The sequence below is a fragment of the Pseudochaenichthys georgianus genome, chromosome 14 (genome assembly GCF_902827115.2).
Source record: "Pseudochaenichthys georgianus chromosome 14, fPseGeo1.2, whole genome shotgun sequence".
NCBI lineage: Eukaryota > Metazoa > Chordata > Actinopteri > Perciformes > Channichthyidae > Pseudochaenichthys > Pseudochaenichthys georgianus.
Window position 1 is genome coordinate 26970982 of NC_047516.1, and position 25363 is coordinate 26996344.

General features: G+C 41.2%; 2 protein-coding genes across 2 annotated transcripts; both read left to right on the forward strand.

Annotated features, from left to right (window-relative positions):
* The first annotated feature begins 1699 nt into the window (after positions 1-1699).
* Positions 1700-17776, forward strand: dhx33 (DEAH (Asp-Glu-Ala-His) box polypeptide 33). Its single transcript, XM_034099639.2, has 12 exons — positions 1700-2053; positions 2745-2905; positions 4749-4976; positions 10417-10587; positions 10875-11060; positions 11165-11276; positions 11401-11560; positions 11998-12086; positions 12163-12290; positions 12391-12594; positions 12705-12791; positions 15049-17776. The coding sequence occupies exons 1-12, from the start codon at positions 1843-1845 to the stop codon at positions 15355-15357; spliced, it is 2046 nt and encodes a 681-aa protein (XP_033955530.1). The 5' UTR covers positions 1700-1842; the 3' UTR covers positions 15358-17776.
* A 726-nt stretch (positions 17777-18502) lies between these two features.
* On the forward strand, positions 18503-24987 carry c1qbp (complement component 1, q subcomponent binding protein). The gene is made up of 6 exons (XM_034098871.2): positions 18503-18903; positions 19600-19750; positions 19844-19934; positions 20064-20159; positions 23983-24108; positions 24220-24987. Exons 1-6 carry the CDS (start codon positions 18651-18653, stop codon positions 24367-24369), a joined length of 867 nt encoding a protein of 288 aa, XP_033954762.1. The 5' UTR covers positions 18503-18650; the 3' UTR covers positions 24370-24987.
* Positions 24988-25363: the final 376 nt, after the last annotated feature.

Sequence of the window (25363 nt, forward strand, 5' to 3'; positions counted from 1 at the left end):
CTTTTGGTAGTATGCTAAAGTGATTCTAAGACGAATGGAGCCTAAATGTATTTGTTATTTTTGTGTCTTTATAGCTCTTACGTTGATATTGGAGATTTCAATAAACTCATATCATCAGTCAAGTCTTCGACCATTATTCGGAAGGAAATGCTACAACGATGCTTGGCAATGGGCATTATTATATATTATTATAATAATATTATTATTAGAGGCCAGGCCTACCTTAAAGTCGTTTTTCCCCCTGGAAAAAGCTCGCCCACCCTATTTTATACAGGCCCGCCCTAAGGTCAATTTCTGCCTACGCTACTGGTCCTTACTCGGGTTAAAATCATGGATGTATACTAAGATTAAGGTTAAAATAGAGTGGTGCAGTGACGCGTCCTAAAACCCGGAAGTAAGCTGCTTCCGGTTTCCTCGACAAAAAATGATCAATCATAAATCTATCCATCATAAATCTATCCATCATAAATCTATCGATTAGATTTATGATTCGGAAATTATAAAAGTAGAGTAGACATGTGGAGATTATCCGACTGAACAAAACGTGATCCGTCTCTTAAATGTGTGTCAACCACACAGGGGCACGTAAGGGGGTGAAAAGTTAGGACGATTCTAAGGGCCCGTGACTGACAGGGACCCCAACAATTGTAGAACATTAAGAAAAAATGTCTAAGTAACCTTTCATCAATCATCAATAATTAACATTAATATAACATTATTGATAATGTACTCACTAAACTTACGATTCATTTCACTTTTTTTGTTCGAAAAGTTAATTATCCAAAGCATCGAACACCCCCCTCTATTTACATGTAATGGTTTGGTCCTGTCTCCGCTGTGCGGCACCGCATTTTCTAGCAGAGTGAGAGCATGTGAGGCAGGAATGCGAGTACTTACGTGTGTATGATGTCTCAACGACTAACAAAGTCAGGCTTTCAAAAAAGAAAAGAAAGGAGAGAAAGACAAGAGAGTTTTGCTCTGATTTAGCACCACCATCAGGCCTTTTCATTTCCATTTCCGTTTTGTTGTCCATTTACACTTTAATACCCGCTTATTTTGTAGTTGGTATGTATATTTAATTAGAAAATCTGCTGCTTATGTTATAAATGATAATATTGGTGTTAATGTTCACTTTATTTTAATTTAAGAGGTCATGTATATTTCAGTTATACTTATTTTGATTTATGAATGTTCCATGTACACCATAAAAGATGACTATTGAGGTCTATTGTCAGGAATGTTAGTGTTATATCAAATAGTGAATTATACTGCAGCAGAATGTTGCAGTAGAATTTGCAGTCTTATATTTTCACAGCTCAGTGTCAGTAAATATAGTGCAGTTAGTATTGGACTACAAGATAGATGCAAGCCTGTACAGGTAGAGTTATTTAAAGCATAAATGAGTCGATTGGGTTCTGGAGGTGTGGTTACAGCAATTGTGCTTGGTTTGCGTGGCCTGTGCCTGGTGGTGGGGCCCAATGTGATATATCTTCATGGGGCCCAAAATCCCTGGCGGCGCCCCTGCAACCACAGACCTTATTTCGACCTATTTTCCAGAATCCTATAGAGAAATTGCATTGCTTTTTTGTCAAGGGAACCAGAAGCAGCTTACTTCCGGTATTTAGGACGCGTCACTGCACAACTCTACAACACAATTGTGACGTCAAACATCTGCGCCCAATTTGACCACGTGGGGACGTACAGAGGTAGCAAAACAACCGCAGTGACGCTTGCCTGTCTGTCAATGAGCATGATAAATACTTTTTTGTTTCTTTTAGACATTTCAGAAACATCCTCAACACGCTGAAAGGATTCCGCTAACAGGGTCACTTTTTCTAGACCATGCCCAACGACCACGACCATCCACCGGCTAAAAAATTCAAGCCGGGGTCTGTTTTCTTCCGTAACGATAAGAATAAACCTGGAATGCTGCTGCCTAGAAAGGGAAATGCAACCACTCCGATAGAAGTCCAGAGGAAACAGCTTCCCATCTACCAGGCGAAACCCCAGCTGATGAACCAGCTGAGGCAGCTCCACAATGCTATCCTCATAGGTAATAACCACTCAGCTAATGATGCTAATGCGTTAGCCACTCTTGTGCTACTCAATTAAAGGGAAGGTTCACTCTGACAAAAAACTATGTTGTCAGCTCTGTGATGTGATGCTCTAATAAGTTTAACTATTACATCTTAACTAATATTGTTTTCTGACTAACAACAGTAAGCCTTATAATTATAACTCTTTTTTTATTTTTGTAATTCCAAACCAATTCACCAAGACCTCTTAGTATAGGTAATGTCATGGATTTTCTTGTAAGCATCATGTGAAAACTTTTATTCAGTTCACTGTACGTCGCAAAATCCTATACTTTTACATCAAATAATAATTGTCCAAGTTGTGAATGATTTGAAGTGTATTCTTAACCTTACCAAATTCTTATTTTATTCTGAATTGGGAGGAAATTTGTCTTGAACAACCATGATATCCTTAAGATAATTTGAATATGTAACGTAATTCATTTTGCTAAATGTTTTACAGTAATTGAAAAAAATACATGAATCTTAAATGAAGAATTAATAATAATATCTCCACTATGTCATGGCAGTTTTTGGTTGGTATATAAAAGAGAGTTGTCTCAGATTTAAGTGATACCAGGCTCAGAAAATGTAATTTCTACTCTACACGTTTATAATGTAGCATCTTAACTTTGTCTTTCTTGACCCTATCTAACTTCTCTCTTACAGGAGAGACTGGCTCTGGGAAGACCACTCAGATCCCTCAGTATCTGTACGAGGCCGGCATCGGGCGACAGGGACTCATCGCCATCACTCAGCCCCGTCGAGTGGCAGCCATATCTCTGGCAGGAAGGGTGGCCGAGGAGAAGAGGACGCAGCTCGGCAAGCTGGTATGCACAACAGACAGGTTTCCCACACATATGCTTAGTCTGTTCTGGTCTAAATGTTCCCTTTGGTGTGTTCTTGACAAACAACCAACAAACGCTATATTTACATCGAGTGTCACCTTCGACTCTTGGCCTCATTACTTGCCCACTTACGCAGTTGTCTCACTAAGATTCAACAATGTTTTCTTATTTGGGATTTGTTTTTAATTAAAAATAAGAATCTATGTGCACATTGGAGTGCTGACAAGTTTGTGTCTTTGATTATACATATGCATAAGAAGACTGGTTGATACAATTCATCAATTTAAGAACACGTCTTGAATCTGAAGTAGACCATCCAAGGACCTTACTAAAGAACACATTTAAGTAGAGGATGTTTTAAATGCATTACTTTCCCTCCGTTTCTGACTTGATATAGTATTATGCTAAAGACCTAGAAGACATTATTCAACATCTGAAATCCTCCTCCTGTAGCCTCGATATTATTCCCACAGGATTTTTCAAAAAGGTTTTTCATTGCTTGGCCTCAGATCTACTTCATATAGTAAACAAGTCTCTCCACTCTGGTGTATTTCCACAGGCCCTGAAAACTGCAGTAATTAAACCGCTCCTAAAAAAGCATAACCTAGACGCAACCGTAATGAATAATTACAGGCCAATATCAAACCTTCCTCTTTTAAGTAAATTTATTGAAAAAGCTGTTTTTCAACAGTTGAGTCATTTCATGTTTTTAAATGACGGTTTTGATGTGTTCCAGTCAGGCTTTCGACCTAACCACAGCACTGAGACTGCACTTGTTAAGGTCTTAAATGACATCCATTTAAACACAGACAGTGGCAGAATATCAGTGTTAGTATTATTAGATCTCAGCGCTGCGTTTGATACTGTTGACCACAACATATTGCTAGACCGTCTAGAAAACTGGGTGGGAGTTTCAGAAACGGCTCTAAATTGGTTTAGTACCTACTTAAAGGACAGAAAAAACGTTGTCTCAATAGGCAACTACACATCAGCCCTGACAAATATGTCATGCGGGTTTCCTCACGGCTCCATCTTAGGACTTTTTTGCTTTGTAATATCTATATGCTACCACTGGCTCAAATTATGAAAAACAATGATCTAAGCTATCACATCTATGCAGACGACACCCAGATTTATTTTAAAATTACACCAGGAGACTATTCTCCGATTTAGAATGCTGAGCAAGTGCATTGAGCACATCAATGACTGGATGACTCAGAACTTTCTCCAATTGTACAAACAAAATCTGAAATCTTTACACTGGCTTCCAGTCGGCCAAATAATTGATTTAAAAGTATTATTGCTAGTTTTTAAATCACTAAATGGTTTAGGACCAAAGTATATTAACGATCTCCTGCATAATTATGATCCATCAAGGTGTCTCAGGTCTTCTGGGACGGGTCTGCTCTCGGTTCCGATAGTAAGAACAAAACATGAAAAAGCAGCGTTTAGCTATTATGCCCAGACAATCTGGAACAAACTGCCTGAAACATGCATGTCCGCAGAGACTCTTAGTATTTTCAAATCGAGACTGAAAACACATCTTTTTGCCGCTGCTTTTAATTGAGCTCATATGCGCCCTGCAGTATGCATTTTATTCATGTATTGTATAAGTGTTGTGTTTAATTTATTATCTTTGCTTTTTAAATGCCTGTTGTAAAATGCCATTTATATAATGTGTTTCTGCTGTATTTATTCTTAAACGTCTTATTTTATTTTGTAAAGCACTTTGAATTGTCGCATGCTGAAAGGTGCTATATAGATAAACTTGCCTTGCCTAGTATCAGAACGTATTCAGTTGAAGTCTTATCAAACTTATTTACAGGTTGGTTACACAGTGCGCTTTGAGGATGTCACCTCCTCTGAGACTAAGCTGAAGTTCATGACAGACGGCATGCTGCTGCGCGAGGCCATCGGAGACCCCCTGCTGCTGCGCTACACTGTGGTGGTCCTGGACGAGGCTCACGAGCGCACCGTTCACACTGATGTTCTGTTCGGCGTGGTGAAGGCTGCTCAACGGAGGCGCAGGGAACTAAATAAGATTCCCCTGAAGGTAGGAATGCTAGGGGTCCTGGCTTCAAAAATATATTTAACACTGGGCGGCTAATCCCTGCACTGCATTGGGCACATGAGATCAAATGCTTATTGTCACAGTAATTATAGAGCCTCACTAGGGATATTTTTGGCTTTTTAAATTTGAGTACTTTCATTAATTTTGTCTGTGTAAATGCACGTGACATAACTTTTGGAATGGGTCTGGGTTTTTCAGCTCCATTAATACGTTTATAATAAACAGTTTAGCCGAGTTACACCCGAAAGACAAAATTGTCCACATTGAAAGCACACTTTTACAGAATAACTTAATGCATTGCAGTGTTTCCCCTACCATTGTCTTGGCGGGGCGCTGCGCCAACGGAGCCCCGCGCCCCGCCTGAAATTCAAGGTGTTTTTTTATAAAAAAAATTATTTAAAAAAAAAAAAAAATATATATATATATATATATAGCACCACATTTCAACTGAAGTAATCTATCTATGGTCACTTTTCACATTGAACATGTGCTCTTTTATTAAATAAACGCCTATGTTATTTATCCAATGTGTGCATCTTTGCGTATTCACATTCTCCCTCTGCTACACACACACACACACACACACACACACACACACACACACACACACACACACACACACACACACACACACACACACACACACACACACTTGAATACTTTATTTGGTTCCACAAATAACCAGGGAATCAAATATATCGGGGCTAAGCAGCACAGAACACTTAGGGGAACACATAGCATCTCCTTCTCCACACGGCTAAGCTGCCAATAATAGCTGAAACAGAGCAATATTTGGCAATTTGTTTGGCTTTTCTCTTTGACATTCCAGCAATTCTCAGACCAATCATGGTGCATTTATATACATGGCCAAGACTTCCGAATATAAGTATGCTATATCTACACTTGTACCCAAAGCTGGTTATCACATCGAGCAGTGGTTGGGATTTGATATACTTGTCCTGGAAAGCCTGGTCCATGTACAGGTCAAAGGCACAGCCTACTTCTAATATTAGCACCTCCCTGTGATTGGTGTCAACAAAAACAACATCAGGTGTATTTGGGATGTTAGCAAAGACATCATTGGTAAAGCCAAACCATTCTGGTAACACTCTAGCGTGCTTGTACATTACTGCGCTAGATGGTAAGATGTTTTGTACCGCATCAGACACAATGTCCACAATACGGTCATGACGGGCTATGTACAGGCGTTTGTATGCATTACATCCATTTGTTATGTGTGCAATGGATTCTAGGTGTTGTTGTGAATCCTGATGGTTTACACAGAATGGAGTGTGAATGCGAGGGTACCAGGTGAACAGATTGTACTTAGTGGGTAATACCTGCAGTCTTGCTTTGATGGTAAATGTCAGAACATCCTCACCAACAGCGGCGTTCTTAAACACTGAGTGGTCAGCAAACCCCAAACAGGCTAGCTTTCCCTGTAGTCTGAGTCCACACCAGTGCTGCCTGATCTCAGACTGCTTCATGCTGAGCAGAACCCTCCTTGCAGAGTCTCTGTGCAGTTCCACAGTCTCTTCCTGAGGTGTTGTGATGTCGGCCTTCACAACCACACTGGGGTCAGTGATCAGTTCATCAGAGACGGGGGCTGTGTGTTGAGTCTTGTCCATTTCAGCTTGTCTCCAGTCCGATTGCAGAGGTCATTGAGATCTGGCCAGTCAGACCAGACCCCGAAGCCCCTGGCCTTAGAGTCCAGTTTCCCAGAGTCTTTCCTCCTGAAGCCGAGGAAGTTGTTCTGGTCTGCGCTGGCCAGGGGGATCTTCCTTCTGTGTAGATCCAGCAGGAGAGAGGCCCTGGCCATTTCTCTTACGGTGACATCATCATTGTTAAGCATGTGGATCAGGTGGGCTAGCCTGGTGGCTATGTAGGTCCACTCGACATTGGGGACTCCCAGCCCCCCCTCTCCACATGGGAGAAAGATGATGCCCCGTGTGGAGTGTGTGTTGAGGCCCACCCACTTTCTGACCAGCTGGACAGTTTTGTTTGTCATTTCTCTCAGTGCCTTGAGAGGGATGTGTAGATTGACAAAGAGATGTTGAATTGTAGCCAAAGCCACCTCTCTCACAGCCTGGAACTTCATGAGGACGGGGAGGGGGGACAAGTCAATCAGGTGGAGACAATGGAGAAACTCTGCAGTGAGCTCCTCGACCTGCTCCCCCCACTCGCCAGCGATGTTAAACCTGTGGCCAAGGTATGGGTAGGTCTCATTACGGGAATACACCTTAATGGGTTGGCCCATTACAAGAAAGGAGGGGGTCTTGTCATTCTTGGCCTTATACCAGCGGTTGCCTCCACTGCGGCGCTCATGGAGTACGGCACACTTCGCCTGCTTCACCTCCAGCCCTGACCATTGGAGGAACTCATCAGTGCGCGCCAGCATGTAAATGATGACATCCGCTTGTCATGATGACACCTGCACGTCGTCAGCGTATCCCTGAACAGGATTTGGGGATTTGACATGCAGCGGAGCGCACTGGTAAATCCACTTCATCCATTGGTTGAGTGCTAGGATGAAGTTCACGGCACTCCAGGGACAGCCAGTTTTTATTCCCACCTTCAGTGCAATCGGCTCTGTGAGCTGCTGCCCACAGATAACCTGGAGGAATGAACCTTGGTACACATTGGATACAATATTCACAAAAGGCTGAGGCAGGTGTATTTCCTCTAATGCTTGAAGCATCACCTCATGGGAGAGTGTACCAAACGCGTCTCTAAAGTCCAAAAACACTGTGTAGAAATTAGATGATCCATGTTTGAAATCATCTATTCCGGTTTTAAGCAAAACACATGTTCGTTCATTCCCTGTCTGTTGATATATGCTTTCTGATGGGGGGAGAGAATCCCTGTGTCCACCAGCCAGGGTAAGATGCGGGTGAGTAGGCACTTCATAAAGACTTTGTATATAGTGGGCAATAGTGAAATGTCACGCCAAGTGGAAGGATCATCTGGGACATTTTCCTTTTTTGGTATCCTGTGAATGAGGGCCCCTTTCCATGAAGCAGGCACCTTCTCATTGATCAGGCAGGCATTGAAGATGTGTGTGAGTGTCTGTGTTGACGTGGGCCTGGTAGCTCTCAGCGTCTCATAGATGACCCCATCAGATCCACTAGCCTTGTTATTAGGAAGAGAAGCCAGAACTGCATCCACCTCCTCTGTTGTAAAATCCTGGGTGTCTGGGAAATAGCCTGGCTCTATTTTGTCAATGAAATTGTACCAAGGGGGCGTGGCCAGGGGAGTAGCCCTCGGCACAGTTTGACATTTGGCTTTATAGTAGTCATACACATTGGCTGTATCACTAACAGTGGGCGGGGTTTCCGGAAAACAGCTGTTATTTAAAATGATATCGATTGCCTTTGATTTGCGGTGTTGCCAGAGATATGTCAGCTTGTTCCTGGAAACTTTCCTTTGCTGCCGTTGTGTCTCTGTCCCGGCGGCCCGCAGCGCTGGTTGTATTCTCTCACGGATGAAGCGAAGCTGCATTTCTATCCAAGGTGTCAGCGAGTCAGCTGTAAGGTCCACCGGGCAGTTGGCAGAAAGAGGGAATTTCTTCAGGATTCTGGCGACATATTTCAGAAGCTGGAATCCGTAAGGACGCGTGTTTCGTTGCGTCGCGGAGAATATTCCATTAATGAAAAAAGCGCTGGTCAGGATTGTCACCAGTCTGCCCCACTTCTCTGTGCCTCCGAGAGTAACAGCAAAGTTATATCTTACCTGGAGCAGTTTTGTGTCCAGTGTCCCCCTGTACGCTCTTTCATCTCTCTGGAAAGTAGTCCACTCACAATCTGACAATAATCGCACGTATTGCTCAAAGTCTACACGAACATCTCCGGCCGGTGTTGGGCTTGGGTCGCAGACGTTCAGGCGTTGTTTGTAGACCCGCCCGCTGTTCAGGGCTTGTTTAAAGGCCAATCTCAGCGTGGTAACGAGACACATTGTGTACCAAAAGCGTCCAGTGCATCTTATATCCCCACTGCAATAACGATGGGTGTATGTGAGCTTAGATGTTAAAAAAGGTGAGCGAGTTCCTCTCACCAATCATGCATGGCCGCCATGACACACACACACACACACACACTCACTCACTCACTCACTCACTCACTCACTCACTCACTCACTCACTCACTCACTCACTCACTCACTCACTCACTCACTCACTATCAGATGAGAGCGGAGGAAAGGAGGAGAACAACAAAGTGTAAAAAAGTCAAACAAATCTGCATTATTTCCCCTGCTGTCTGCCCGTTTGTGTCCCCCCCAGTTTCAAATTCGTTTATTATTATTTTTTAACCGCAAGCCGTTATCGTCACGGGAGAAGGACACACACCGCCTGCCCAGGTCGACGCGCGGGAACACGACAACGAACGTAGCGTGCGCATTCTAAAAATAGCTCACAGATGGTGAACAGGTACCGCGGTTTTGAACTAAAGTATTGAATTTGACAGAAAACAACAATGAAACGCCAGCAGAAGAATAGTCTAATCAGTTGGGTGAAAAAAAAGACAGGAGATGTGAGTTGGTTTATTCAGTAAATTAGCTCAGGATAATTGGATGTTCTGTCTACACCTGTTGATGTGAGGCTAATGCAGGATTTGCTAGCTTGATGCTACCGGCATTTAGCGGCAGTGACTCAACAAATTGCCACTTAAAATATATCAGCAATGTATGACAAGCAGACTGCTTGTTTAATGTTAGACTCACACCAATAGCTCAATATGATCATAACACGATTGTTTTCATATCAGAGATCAGATGAGGTGGAGAAGCAGCAGCACAGGGTTGCAGCAGGTATGTTATATGCTGTAGTCAGGTGATTTAAATGTATCAATGAAAGGAAGAAGTGTAGGCTACACGATAAGAAGGGAATACAGTTTGAATAAAAGTATTTTTTTCGAGCAGCACCCTGCCAATGCAGTAAACCTAGGGGAAACACTGCATTGTATTATATCACACGTTCAATATAGAGCCCTGGCTTCCAAATGTTACTTTTTTATTAGTTTTCCATCAGACTGAGCGATTATTTCAGGTTGTTCCTATGGGAAACATGCTATTTCCCTGGTTTTCTGCACAAAACATTTATTTTAAATACATCAAAATCAATGTTGCTGCTTACCAATGACAAAGCTAATCCATACTGTAAAGAAAGAACATTTAGAAATAAATATTTAATTGTCATTTTTTCATAATATCAACAGTGTTAACTAAATAGAGTTTTAAGGGTTGATAATACAAAAATGAACACATCATCATGGACATCAGAGCAACGTTAGTGAGTGACGCAAAAGGTTTCATTTCTATATGCTAACTCTCCTCCTCTACCCTGGTGATCTGTTAAATCATCTTTTTAACTTTATCTTCTCTCCCAAATCCTAAACCTTTCTCTCACTGTTCTGTGAAACCTTCACAGGTCATAGTGATGTCAGCCACCATGGATGTGGATTTGTTCTCTGAATACTTCAACAAGTCGCCTGTACTATACCTGGAGGGCAGGCAGCATCCCATCCAGATCTACTACACCAAGCATCCGCAGTCCGACTACCTTCAGGCCGCACTCGTCACCATCTTCCAGATCCATCAGGTAGTCTGCTAAATCTGTGTAGGGAGAACATTGCTCTCTTAACAGTTTTGGTTGGTTCGTGAAGTCCTATGCTGCATTTCCACTGCACAGTACGCTTCCCCTCCCTTGGAGCAACATTTTTCCTATTGTTGATATCAAGTCAGTCCAGGTTCCACACCAGCCCAAACAAATCAATAAGCGTTTGCATTAAATACATAAGCCTGTTTGTGAGCACCTATCCTTGTTGATGTTCTGTGATGATTCTTCTTGACACCTGAACACAACGCGGCCCTGTTGTTTGCGTGCAGGAAGCTCCTCCGTCGCACGACATCTTGGTGTTCATGACGGGTCAGGAGGAGATCGAGGCGCTGGCTCGGACATGTCGTGACATCGCCAAGCATCTGCCCGATGGCTGCGGTCCCATGGTGGTCATCCCTCTGTACGCATCACTCCCCCCCGCACAGCAGCTCAGGTGCTTCCAGCCAGCTCCCAAGGTAAAGGCAACAGTGATGTAGACAAAGGGACATTTATAGAGAACACTCCAAAAATGTATTACATGTATTCCTCATCCATAATGAAGACCTCTCTCCCGTTTCAGGGGTGCAGGAAGGTCATCCTCTCTACCAACATTGCCGAGACGTCAGTCACCATCTCTGGGATCAAGTTCGTCATAGACTCGGGGATGGTGAAGGCCAAACGCTTCAGTCCTGGTAAGAGGATTCAGTGTGCTCCTTTCATGTTTTAGATGTTAACAGTTTTTTACTCTGCATTTTTCAGAGGGTTTAAAACGTATGTAGTAAAGGTGGCAGTATTCGTGTGTGTTGTGTGATTCAGACAGCGGGCTGGAGGTGCTGGCGGTGCAGCGGGTCTCTAAAGCTCAGGCGTGGCAGCGAGCGGGCCGGGCCGGCAGGGAGGAGTCCGGATCCTGCTACCGCCTCTACACCGAGAACGAGTTCGACAGCCTCATCCCCATGACTGTGCCCGAGATCCAGAGGTACCGTATGAAACAGGCCGTGGCCATATGAGCAGATTATCACTCAAAACAATAGATCTCTTTAGTTAAGTGTAAAGTTGCTTACCTTTAGACTTACATACACACATAAAAGGTAGAAATAAGTATACAATAATGGTAAAATAAAAATGACGCAATGTTTTTTCATTGTAGTGTTGTATGTAGCCCGTACTTGCCTAGTTATTGCAACAGAACCTCCAAAGTCTCTTTTTTTATTTATGCTTTTTTCACAACATAATGTGAAAGAAATATTGTCTGCAGGGGAATTTCAATGTCGCCAACCATAGTAAAACACCTTTTGTTATATTCATAATAAGACTACATTTTTGCTCATCGACAGGATTCTGTGTTTCTCCCACATGCTGATTTTTTAAGGTCAGTGTGATTGAAAGTTGTTTGTGTTCCTGTGTGTGCTGCAGGTGTAACCTATCCAGTGTGATGCTGCAGCTCATGGCTCTGGGGGTTCCAGATGTGATGAATTTTGATTTCATGTCCAAGCCTTCTCCAGGTAAGATGCTCTTGGTCAGGAGTCACTCTGCACCTCTGGGTTGTTCCCTGGTAGTAACATGTTGTGTTTATCCCAGAGGCCGTCCACTCTGCTGTGAATCATCTGGAGCTGCTGGGAGCTGTAGAGAGGAAGGAGGGGCATGTCTTCCTCACTGCTCTTGGAAAGAAGATGGCCAGCTTCCCTCTGGAGCCCCGATATTCCAAGGTAAAGAAGTGCTAGGAAATGTGGGAAAAAGTGAGTCACACGCGCAACCCAGAAAGAATATGATTTAACATTTCCTTTCCTTGGTTGCTCCGTCTCACAGACCATCCTGCTGTCTCCGGACTACTCCTGCTCTGATGAGATTCTGAGCATCGTATCTCTGCTGTCGGTGGACACTGTACTGTTTAACCCTCCTGCCAAGCGGGAAGAGGTGCTCGCTGCTCGCAAGAAGTTCTCCTCCAGCGAAGGAGACCACATAACGCTGCTCAACATCTACAGAGCCTTCAAGAAAGTCAGCGGTAATAAGGTGAGAACACATACATCAGTTATGGAAGGAAAAGAATGTGACGAAGCAAACTCCAGAGATTAAATTGTGTTCCTGAGCGACCTTTATAATCTGTATGTCTTCTGTTAAAGGAGTGGTGTCGGGAGAACTTTGTCAACAGCAGGAACATGGGTCTGGTGAAAGACGTTCAGGCGCAACTCCGAGATATCTGCCTTAAGGTACGCAGCTGAGTATCCTACACATTAGGGATGTGCATCTCCATCACTGAGGCCGATACGATGCCAACGATACGATACATTAACGATACCTTTGAAACACCAGGCGATGCGATACAATTCACCCCTGTTGCGATACAGTTCGATACAATTTGATTCAATATTATGCGATACGATGCAAAATAATGATACTTCAATATGGTACGACAGAGGATTATTGTTTTATTCCTTATATGCAGAAAATCATAAATTAACAACAAAGTGCTTTACATATTTGGTTCTCTGTACTAGTACTGCACATCCCATCATGCTGTTTCTTCTTTTACCACTTGGACCTTTCACAAACTGGCCTTTTCACAAGTGTAGTAGTGTTCTCTGTCTCCAGAGTAAAGTACAATTTTAAAACACCTCACAGTTAAACAATGTAAGGATGCATTGCTCATGATTAGCAATGTGCAAATAACAGCTACCATAGTGCAATGCCCATACAGCTGCCAGCCTCATAGGCTAACTCACCAGTGAGCAGAAAGCAGTGGGTTCTATATGAACAATAAAGAATACAAATAACCTTTCACAAACGGGTATTTCATAACTGCTTACAGTAAGGAAGACATTTAAATTATTATTGTCCGTCACAGGCTGCTGTAAACTAAACACCACTCTCTCTGACAGAACACCTCACTGAGTGATTTAACTCATGTCTAACTTTCAGGTTTCTCTTTTCAGCCGCAGACCCCATGTCGCCTCTTTATGTGCGTCGCTAAGTTCCTCGTACTACTTGTGTACTTTAAAGCGGCTCGGCATCGTTTACAATTTGCGAGCGATTTTTCAAGTTGACCGTCTTTCTTGAACAATCCGAAGTGTTGCCAAACGTTTGATTTGTAGGTATTTTTCAGTGCGCTGTCTTTCTCTTTCTCCTCGACTTCCGTGTGTGTTGATAACTGAGACACTCGGCCTCCGTAGTGCGAAGCAAAGATCAAAGATCGTCTCTGCTGAGTGCTGACAGGATGAGGGGATTTTATATGAATGAATCTGTTTTTTACCGATGCATCGCGAGTTCAACCCAAACTGTAGCCAACCGGTGCACTCGCATCTTGAACGTTTATGCCAGTGCACCGATGTGAATCTTAACATCCCTACTACACATACATTCGTGTGTGTGTGTGGTGTGTGTGTGTCATCACAATTCAATGTCACATTTATCTCACAAAATAAGTTATAAGTAGGACTATACTGAATAGTTCAAAGCTACATTTATAACTTTGAATACTGCCATATATATGCATGTCTAGTATTTGACCAGTATGTTTGGGGGCGGGGGATGTTGAAAGAGTGCCTCTTTATTATGAAGACACAGGGGTAGACAACTGAGATCACATTGCCTAAATACTAAACTCAACTTATATTATTATTAGTATAAATAATTGTATATTTGTCGAATTGATTCCAGTATCAACTGCTTATGATTGTTTCCAACCCATGCATTCGGTTTTCTATCTTTAAAGGTGGGGTAGGTACGTTTCAGAAACCGGCTCGAGATTCACTTTTTGTTATATTCCATGGAATGCTCTTAACATCCCGATAGCAATGAATATCTGAAGTGCTTTGACAACAAATCCATAAAAAAATGTCATCTGTAGAAGCCGTAATACTGTAAAAAGTACATGGCCTACCTGCCTGTCAGCCTTCCATCGGGGCACAAACTTATCTCGTGCCCTCATTGGTCATGTGCGCGTTCGTGTGTGTTGGAGGAGGGGCTCTGTGAGGAAGTGGCAGATTTTCTCCGGTTGTGTATTTTCAGATTCTAGCGATTTCGAGTCGGTTTCTTAAACTTACCTACCCCACCTTTAAGTATATGTTGGAAAAAACTGAAAATAAACTATATTTTACATATTTTTTTCAAATACCAAAATAAGTCTAAAGATGGATGTGAATAACACTTCTATGGCTGCTATTATCACATTCTATCAGCGAAATGATTCAGTAAGTAGTGATTTTATTTAATAGGTACAGCTGTGTAATAGACTTCTGCGTCCACAGCAGCCCATACAACCTTTTTAATAGCAATACTGTAACAAATAGAAATTGAGAATTGGGAGGGATGAAACCCTCTTTAATGGTCACACATGCAGAGCACACAGCACACAGTGTTCTCTACATTTAACCCATCCTAGTACCAGGAGTCTAGTACTAGGAGCACTGCTGTACAGTGAATTAGCATTTTGAGCTAACATGTCCTGTTGTGTTGTTGATTTGCCAGCTGAATATGAAGCTGGGGTCCTGTGGGGCAGAGATGGGGAACGTTCGCCGCTGCATCGCCCGCGGCATGTTCGTCAATGCCGCAGAGCTGCAACCTGACGGCAGCTACTTGGCTCTGGACACCCACCAGCCCGTGTCCATCCACCCCTCCTCCGTCCTCTTCCAGGGCAAGCCGGCATACGTGGTGTTCAACGAGCTGCTGCACACGTCCCGTTGCTACATGAGGGACCTGTGTTTGGTGGATGCAGACTGGCTGCTGGAGGCGGCTCCAGAGTACTTTGGCCGCAAGCTCCACCCCAGCAAGAGCTAACCAGCTGAGAAACAGGACTAAAGTAAATCTCTATCAGGACACCTTCACTTTCCTCAGAACACCCAGTGACAACAAAACTGAAAAATGTGTTTCCTTTACAAAGACGAGTTTGGATTAGGACACTTATCGATTGCAATCACACAGAATATGTTCTGTGTAGTTAACTATCTCTGGATCTCACTACCTCCCAGTTGGCGACCTTCGTCATGTGCCACTGCAGCAGAAATCTGCAAACTGAGGCCTCACAACAACTTTACCTTCCTGTAACACAGTAGATCAGATTGTATCAACAGTTTCTTCTTCCTGCTAGTATTACAGCTTGCTTTAGCCACCTGAAACAAGTCTTTTTGAGATGTCATGCATTCATTCTTCAAACATGTGCATGCATTTCAACAGCACAGGTAACATCACACGACACATCCTTCAATGTCTGATGTAATTGACTAGTTTTTCCCCCTTTTAAAAAGTTATCAGACTCGATAAAATACTTCTCTCCATATAATTATTTCGCAAAACGTTGTAGTTAATTGTTAAATCACCTGCCCAGCAAGACTCAGACAGCTAAAGGAGACTGACTGGTGGCTCTTTTCAGAATAATTTTGAATAATGATGAGATAACTGTCTTTGAAATGTTAGCTTTTCTGAAGCTATGCAAAGCAGTTTTGTCTTAAGCTCCCCCGCCATGTGGTTTTGGTTTTACACAAAGTGGTCTTAAGGGTTTATATATGCAAGAACGACTGCATTGTCTTTATCTAACGAGGTCTTTGAAATACAAGAAAATATGAAAATAGAATGAGGTTTTACATGTCACAGTGACATCACTTCTCTTTTATAACTACTCTTCATTCAGCACTTGTCTTGTAAGCTAGTGCATGCCTTGTTCCCCTTCTATGACTTTATCACCTGTTTCTAAATACATGCAGATCAGGAGAAGTAGCATGCCTTATTCTCCATGTTCAACACCCACAGACTACACACAGACGTATGCTAACACATGTATGCAATGCATGCAGATTGTAGTTGGCGACTTGATCCCTCAGGTCTCTCATACATGGTTAATCACACCATGTTTAGGGTGGATGCATACTTTTGTCTTTTTTACACAAGACTCAGGATTGTACAATATATACTGTAACCTGAATAAATTACACATGGTTTCTAACTGAAAAAATTCCAAACACCAAATGCATCTTGGGTAGGGGAATCATTAGACCATGTTACACAAGGTTGTGTTCAGAAGAAGTAGACTGTTGAAGATCTGCATGTCATGTTTTGTGTAAGATTTAAGTGCACGCTTTTTGATGAGTTTATTATATTTAATATTATATGATTTGTTCAAGTCTCACATACCACTATTGGTATAGTTTCTAATAAAAATCCGGTTTCACAGAACAAGCAGAATTTACTTCTTAATCCAGCCATTTTAATTTTGTTATGTAAAGCATTTTCAAAATATGCAAAATCAGATGATTCAGAATTAGAAATACATTATTGATTATTATTGAGGGAAATTGGGTTAAGTTAAAACATTTATTATTCTAGAATAAACATTTAATTATAAGGAAAATAAGATACAAATGGTAAATAAAATGTGACATATACAACAAATTAATAAATATGTACAAAACTAAAATTGGTATACTACAATGCTTAACAGTAAATAACAATGCTAAAAATGGCATCTATAATTAGGAGTGGGGAAATGCAACTAAAGTATAAAGAAAATATACATTTAAATGTACATTATAAATATATGTAGGATTGATGCCAGACAAAAACAACAAGATTGCATAACATTATTGCATTATTTGACAATAAATTATACTTAAATGTGGCATATTGATTAATTAAACCGAGCATTGAGATGTGTTTTTATTTCTTTAGACTGTAGTATGATCTGATGACCTTGTTTTATTTGGCAAGGGCAATCAAAGTTTGCTCTTCTGGGTTAGTTGTGGGCTGACGGCACCATCTTCTGGCAGCAGGGCTACATGTCTAACTGATGCAACTGATTCCCCTCATTACACCGAGACATCCTAAGAATGATGCAAGCCCTCCTTCCTGGATGTACATGTCTACTGTAAAAGAGCAGTTTTCAGATTTTATGAGACCGCCTGCCCTTTTTGTGACAATGCTCATATGTATGCTAATAATTACAATACGTTTAGGAATAGTATAGATGTCTACTTGGTGTTCAAAGTGGATTCGGGTTGGTTTAAAATATAGTGTTACCCAAATAAGTAACACATTATTTCTAAATAAAACACCAAATGCATCTGGGGTAGAAAATCAGACCATGTTACAATCAGGTTTTGTTTTCGGCGTTTCTGTGTTATGAAGTTTGCAAGATTTCAATGCATGCCTTTTGATGAGTTAATTATAGGTGTATTTAATATGATCTTACGTAACCCCTATTGGTATAATTTCTAATAAAAATCACAAGTCTAGAGGAGAGTGAAGCTTTGAAGGCACAGGAAGATTTTACAGGGTTTGAAGCACTTACTGTTCGATATGTTTCCTGACCTAAAAACATTTTTAAGCAAGTGTGTTGTTATAAAAAGCATAGAAGATTACTAATCCCAGCCATTTTTATTCACATAATTTAAATAAATAGGTTAACATATTTCCAAATTGAATTAAGCATATGTTTTATTGATTCTCGGGGTGAATAAGGTTAATTTGTAGCTGCTCATATTCAAGTAAAAAGAGATATAAACATAAAAAAATAAGAAATTAGTATGTGAAAATATATGCATTATACTAAGTGTACAAATGGGGACAACATATGTATGCTGCAATACAAAACAATGAAAATAATGCTTCAAGATATTTTACAATTACTTTAAATGCATATTTTGCCAACATTATACGTTACTGCAAACGAATAAAAAGATGTTCAATACATTTAGATTGTTTTAAACAGAAATCACTTATTTCTCACTCCACAGGGGGCGTTGTAGGAAGGACCGTGACATAGCATTATCTATAACGTTAAACATATATATATTATTAACACTATTGTTACTCTATTATACAACTCATTTATAAAGTAATGGTCGTATTTAAGAATTTCTGAAGAAACAGAGATTATTTTGTTTTATTTCTTTCGGTTTCAAAGTACTATTTCCGGTTTAAAGGTCATAGTGAAGAAAGGTCAATGTGTCCTTCCACACGTGTGTTCCATAATCTTGAAGCAGGCAGCAGTAATACTACTAACGGGGAGTTAGCCGGTAGCTGTGAGCTGTCAAACCTATTTATCTGCACTAAAAGCCTTCACACATTTCTACACAGTCATGCTAAAGTCAGTTGTCCGTGCGGTGGGAGCCGCTGTCCGCCTCTCTTCAGTCGCCACTTCCACAGCCCGAACCCTGCCTCTCAGCTGCCCGACACTATGCTCTCCAAGCTCGGCCACAACTCGGCACTTCACCCGGTCTCTCTGGATGCTGAACAACAACGGAGCGTCGTCAGGATACAGGCCAAAACTCTTTAGTTCAAAAGCGTTGAATCCCTCGATATCATGTGGATGTGGAAGCCTGCACACAGAAGGTACGTTTGGATGTGAAAGTTATTAAATGATCAAGCTAGCTTGCTTCGTATATCAGTCAATATTTACCTAGGTTAAATGGCGAGAGGATAATACGATTAACTGTGTAGGTAAGACCTCATGTCAACATTTCTACTCAGAAATTATGTAATTTATGTAATTTTCTCATCAAATGAAGTCTGTATCATCCCACTGTTAGCTAGCAATCACCTTGAAAGATGTGTTCAGTTGTCCTCATAGAATGTAGTTAAAACGATAACTTGCAAACAAATAATAACTGTGGTTCACAAAGTCATGTCTTTGTGTGGTTTGTGTCGACATGTGTTTTTGTAAATATGTTAATTATTACATATATATATATATATATATATATATATAAAACCGAATATTTTTTTTCAATCGGTCAAATATAGATTGAGTATTTTAGCATGGTGTGTACTGCACACTGTGGTAACGACCTATAATGAAAAACTTTAAAAACATAAGCTAACAGGACTTGCAATGAATAGTTCAATAAAAGTTTTAAGAAGGGAACAGCTACTCTTACATGAACATGAGTATAAAGCATTGTTGTAGATTGCTTTAAAGATATTCTGTAAGCAGTTAGAATCCATTAACCTACAGGAAACATAATGAAGTTGTGAAGATTGGATTTTCCAAAATAAAAAAATCTAATGATTGTATAACTTTTTCAACAGGAGACAAAGCATTTGGTGCTTTCCTGTCTGATGAAATCAAAGAGGAGCTGAAGATCCAGAAAAACAGCAACCTTCCTAAGATGTCTGGAGGATGGGAGCTGGCTCTGAATGGCACAGAAGCTAAACTCTCAAGGAATGTTGCCGGAGAGAAGTAAGTCTTGTGCAGTCTGTGATTTATACAAACCTTACTATTAATACGTGGGCACTCTAACAAGCTCATAATCTGTCTTTTTTTTTTTTACAGAATCACTGTCACATTCAACGTCAATAACAGCATTCCTCCTAACTTTGAGGAAGAGGCAGAGCAGGGACAGCAGAAATCCGCAGAGGAAGAGGTGAGTTACAGATAATCTGTATTACGTGTGAGATGTCATTGCACTGGATAGTTGTCTTTTAATCACAAATGGACTGAAGAAAGCCTTTAACTTCATAACATGATTGTAATTATTTGTATTTCTTTACAGCCAGAAATTGTATCATCACCCAACTTTGTTGTCGATGTAACGAAACAGGGTGCAAAACATTCCCTGGTGTTTGACTGCCATTTCCCTGAAGATGAGGTAAGCAAAGCCTGCATTCGTTTACACAGAACAGTGATGCATCCTTCAATCAGTCTTATATAATCCAATTTAATGTAGCCAGTTAAATAACAAAGTTCTGTGTGCGTGACATAACACTAAATGCAGTTACGTCACAGCCCTACAAGTACTTTAACATAACATGACATTCATATTTTGGATATTGTAAAATGGTATAAGTGGCTTTTTTCCTGGTTTTAATGGCTATAATATAGTCGGGGGTGCTTTTTTCTGCTGGTGGACTACCTGAGAGATATACTGCAGGAGAACACGCCGTGCACCGCGAAGAATAAACAGATGGAAGGATCTCATTGATTATCTGTGCAAAAGGACAAAACAAAGAATTTATTTTCTCCGCCGTCTTAGGTCTTTTGGCGCGAGCAGAGAAATTCTTCTGTTGTTCTTTACATCTGTGATCATGTCCATTCTACAGTACTGCAATACTACCTGGTACAAATGTCTGTCGGCAGCGTTAAAATCAAAACTGCTCCACCTGTTAAAGATCTGCTCAAAAATTGTTGGTCAACCCTGTCAGAGACTCTATGGCCCGTTCTCATTTCTCGAACTCCCCTCCTTGACTCCTATCCTCGAGACTTAGTCCCGCCCACAGGAGATGCGAGCGGAGGAGCCGAGGAGGGGAACTGAGGAGAGAGGAGGGGAAGCAGCAGGCGGTTAGAGAAATGAGAACTCCTCTCCTCTGAGCGGTCATTTTAAAGAGACGTCCATTAATGATGACAGAAGGCACAGCAGCCCTCTGTCTGATGGACACATGTGTTCATGATGACTTATATATTTACTTTGATTCATTCACAGTGCGGTATAATGAGACAATAACAGGCTACAGATGCGGACACACACATATATATGTATATATTTATATAAATATATACAATTTCAGAATCAAACAGAGCATTCATAATAACGTAACACTATCAGAGACTGGATATAACCCCCCCTCTCTGGTCGCTGCAATGAGGAAAATAAATTACGGGCCAAAAGTTTTATTTACAAGTATTACAAGTAAGCAGAGGACACCAAACCAACTGAGATCTGTCTGTCCGCTGCATCTCCACACACACTGTACCACACACACCTACACATAATCAGGCTACAGCTGTTGTGTATTTTATTATGTGAAGCACTGAATGGTTTTAGAAAAATATCGACTCTTTGTTTGTAGATATCTACTAAACTACAGCAAATAAAGAGAGTAGGCCTGTTATACTGAGTGATATATATTATACACACTGCTCTGCTTTCTGCATGGACCTCACAGCTGTTCTCTCTGTAAACATCGCGTCGCGATGAAAGCAGTTTCTAAAATAATATCCAGGGGATGCATGCAGAGCTGTCATTGGCTGAGATAAGTCCGTCCGTGCGTCACGACTCTTTGAAACATCTCTGTTCCCGGAAATGCATCCGCGAAGGAGCCGTGGAGGACCCATCAGTGTATCCTCAATTATAGCTCCTCCAGAGAGGCTCCTCGATGCTCGATGCTCGGTCCTCGACGTGCATTTAGAAAAATGAGATGTCCTTCAACATGGCGCGGTAAAATTCATTTCCGGGTCACTACCGGAGGACAGGGGAGTCGAGGAGGGGGATTTGATTAAATGAGAAGGGGCCTATGACTCAGCCTATCATAACAACCTAGTGAGGCTGTCCAACAACACCATCTCCGACCCAAACCATGTTCTGAACAGTGAATATGAACTGCTACCATCTAATCGGAGATACAGGGTCCCACGATTCAATAAAGTCAGACTGAAGCACTCCTTTGTGCATCAGTCAGTCCTCACAGTAAATACAGAGCTAAATCCCAGACCAAATGCACGCTGAAGGCTCTTTGAGCATGTTTTTCTCTCACTGATTGTGCTGTTATGTTAAATGTTTGTGTTTCATGTATTTGTGTATGCATATTTGTCTGTTGATGTTGGACATGGAGCTGCTGTGACGCAAGTCAAATTTCAGACTTGATCTGACAATAAAGTAATATCGTATCGTATCATAAGGGCAACCATGACAACCATGCTCCGGGGTCTTCCTCGCTGCTTTTGGTGTATTTTGTGGCGGCAGCAGCGCCACTTACAGGCCTGGCATATGTACTACAGCGTTTCCAGCATTTCCAGCGGTCTAGTGTGAACAGATATGTTAATGAATCGAATGCGTGTGAATGGAAGACTTTTTTGCGTTTGCGTATGCGTTTTACTGTATGCGTCCTCGTGGGGCCGGGGTCTACGCCAAACTATATCCGGTCACAGAGATCTGCTATTTTAAAGTAATGTCAACACATATCGACCCTAAATATAGTCTATATTAAGAACGAGAAAAGTCTTAACATATATATCGTTTTTTGTAAACAGACACACACACACACTTTGTATTGTATTATTGTCTTCGTACGCTTTTAACACACCATCGTAGCGATGGCGATGTTTCAGGTGACTGATCAGGTTCGAAGTATTAGGGAGCGCTGGATTTGTGAAGAACTCCCCTCTTCCTAAACCACTAATACCACAGTACTGGAAAAACGGGAGGAGCCGAGTGAAAAACAAGCGCCCCTCATCCCAATCCACCCACACCGCAGTATTTTTTCTTTTCTTTTACCCAAAAAATATATTGTATATTATCGGGGCTATTAATACTGGTATCGGGTTTATCGGGTTTATCGGGATGACGTCATAATTCCTAATATCGGACCGATAATTATCGGGCCGATAATTATCGTGCATCCCTAGACAAATGTGTGAGGGTGATGACGTCAGAGCATCGTCCTCTGTGCCGGGCTTAGCCCCGGACAGCCCCAGCCCAATTTAACCCCTGGGTATTTGTGAGGGAGCTCCTATATGGCTTTACCCCGCTGAAGCTCACCAAAGTTTAATATATTTCATAGTTCAAAGTGTTGTCAATTGTTTTGTTTAATGATCAAATACTGGTTTCTAATGGTTTCTGAGGAGTTTTACTGGAATGAAAGAGCACAGAGTACAAAAGCAGCATAGACTGCATTAAACCTGACCTTCACAGAGAGGTTGAAGTTCATTCGGAGAGGAGGCTTCAGTATTCTGTCTGCACTCTGTTTAGTTATGCTATCTTACAATCAATATAGTAAATGTGAGGTAAAGTGTGTCACCAATGTAACCGGTTAGAACTCGAAGTTGCGATGAGGTCTTAAAATGTATGGAAAGGGTCTTAAAAAAGGTCTTAAAAGGTATCAAATTTGACTTCAGGATTCCTGCATATACCCTGCTTTATAGCATCGTATCTCCGTGTTTACTGGGTCTTTTTGCATGAAACAAAGACTGGGATATAGTTTCAAGCCAGTACTTTCGACAGAAACACACGGCAATGTTGTCCGGACTGTTGTTTTTATGCGGCACCGGCTTGAACAGGTCATGTGATCTGATCACGCCGGTGTGACGGTCGACTCCAAAGGGTTTAGCCACACACAAACGAACGCATCGTGTCATCGATGTGGACGCTCTTATCGGTGTTTGAAAAAGACGAAGCTCGCAATTTGCAACACCTGCAAGTCTAGAATGAACTGTGAAGGAATAACTACAATGTTTTGATTGCTGGAAGGTCCTGTAACTTGGTGCAGTTATGGCGATGATTTTAGTTATCTAATATCCATGCTTTATTATGAACTTAAATGTACATTTCCTCTAAAAGAAAAGTAACAAAAGCATTTGGGTATATTGACTTTTAATGGTGCATCTTAGACATTACAATGTCATATTTACAGCGTGTCTTTGACCTTTCACTCCGAGACTTTGAGTGTAACAGAAAATCTGGATTTGCGTTTTTGTAGGTGAGTCATGCTGAAGGAGAAGAGGAGAGCGACATCTTTGCCATTCGTGAGGTCAGTTTCCAGCCTGAGGGAGACACAGACTGGAAGGAGAACAGCTACACACTCAACACAGACGCTCTGGACTGGGTAAGGAAATAGATTAATAACCTATACAACGTAAAAATCATGTTAATAAATCAGATGATAGCTGTGATTAACATTAGAACATTTTAACCTCTTTACTTTTGTTTTGTTCAGGCTCTGTATGACCACCTGATGGACTTCCTGGCTGACCGCGGGGTTGACAACACCTTCGCTGATGAGTTGATGGAGCTGAGCACGGCCGCCGAGCATCAAGAGTACATCAAGTTCCTGGAAAACCTCCATGGCTTTGTCAAATGTAACTAATGTTAGGTTTAAGTTAAATGTCACTGTTCTTCAAAACACATCGTGGCAAAGTTGAAGGTTTGATAATATAATACAGCTAAATCAAATGCTGCAGCGCTGATTGACACCTTTGGAAATCTAAAGAGACTCAGTGTATGTGGCAGTCAGCCTTCTTGCCAGCAGTTGTCACATCAGTACATTGCTGCAAACATTTTCTTTTCCTTTTTGTTCTTTCTTTTTTATGTGACTATTTTTCTGTAACTTAAATGAGAGTTTAAATTAAATATATGAAGTTCATAAATAAGGCTAGTCCCGACTCTGCAGATACCCCTTTTTATTAAAAATGTCCCTCAATTGTAGAGTTCCTGTCTTAACTGCACGGGTTTCATATGGTCCAGTCAGTAACTGTCCTTAAGCTAATAAAGGGATAATTTGATGTGTACTCTGTTTGCAAAAAAATCCTCACTTATCTTTTGCTTTTACTGTTCGAGTCTTACTTCTATGTTGACTAACATTGATTTGACTCTGTCAGACCATACTTTGTGAATTATTCATCTGAATGGCATACATCAGCATGTGTTCAGAGAATGAAAGGTCATTGTTCAATAAAACAGTTTGATATAAATGGATGATTTATCATTTTTATGTCAAGTAAATCTTTGAAATGCACAACAGGCCAAACACCTTGGTACTAAAACATATATCCACTGGTTTCAGCCCAATTTCAGACAACAAAGTATCTTCAGCTTTTAAGGCCAAATGTTTCTTCTCTAATTGTAAGAAATACATTTTCCCTGTTCATTTTTTTTTTACATGGGTTATTCAAAATGTTTGCAAGTTTAGTTATTTAAGATTAATTAATCATTTGGTATTCTTTGATTTAACGTTTGAAAATAATACTTATAGCTTTTTTCATGCGCCGCCTGACTCGAAAGTGCAACTGGTATTAACGTAATCCCTGGGAAATGTTTCAATATCCATATGGGCGCCTTGCTATTTTAGCATGAATTAAAAA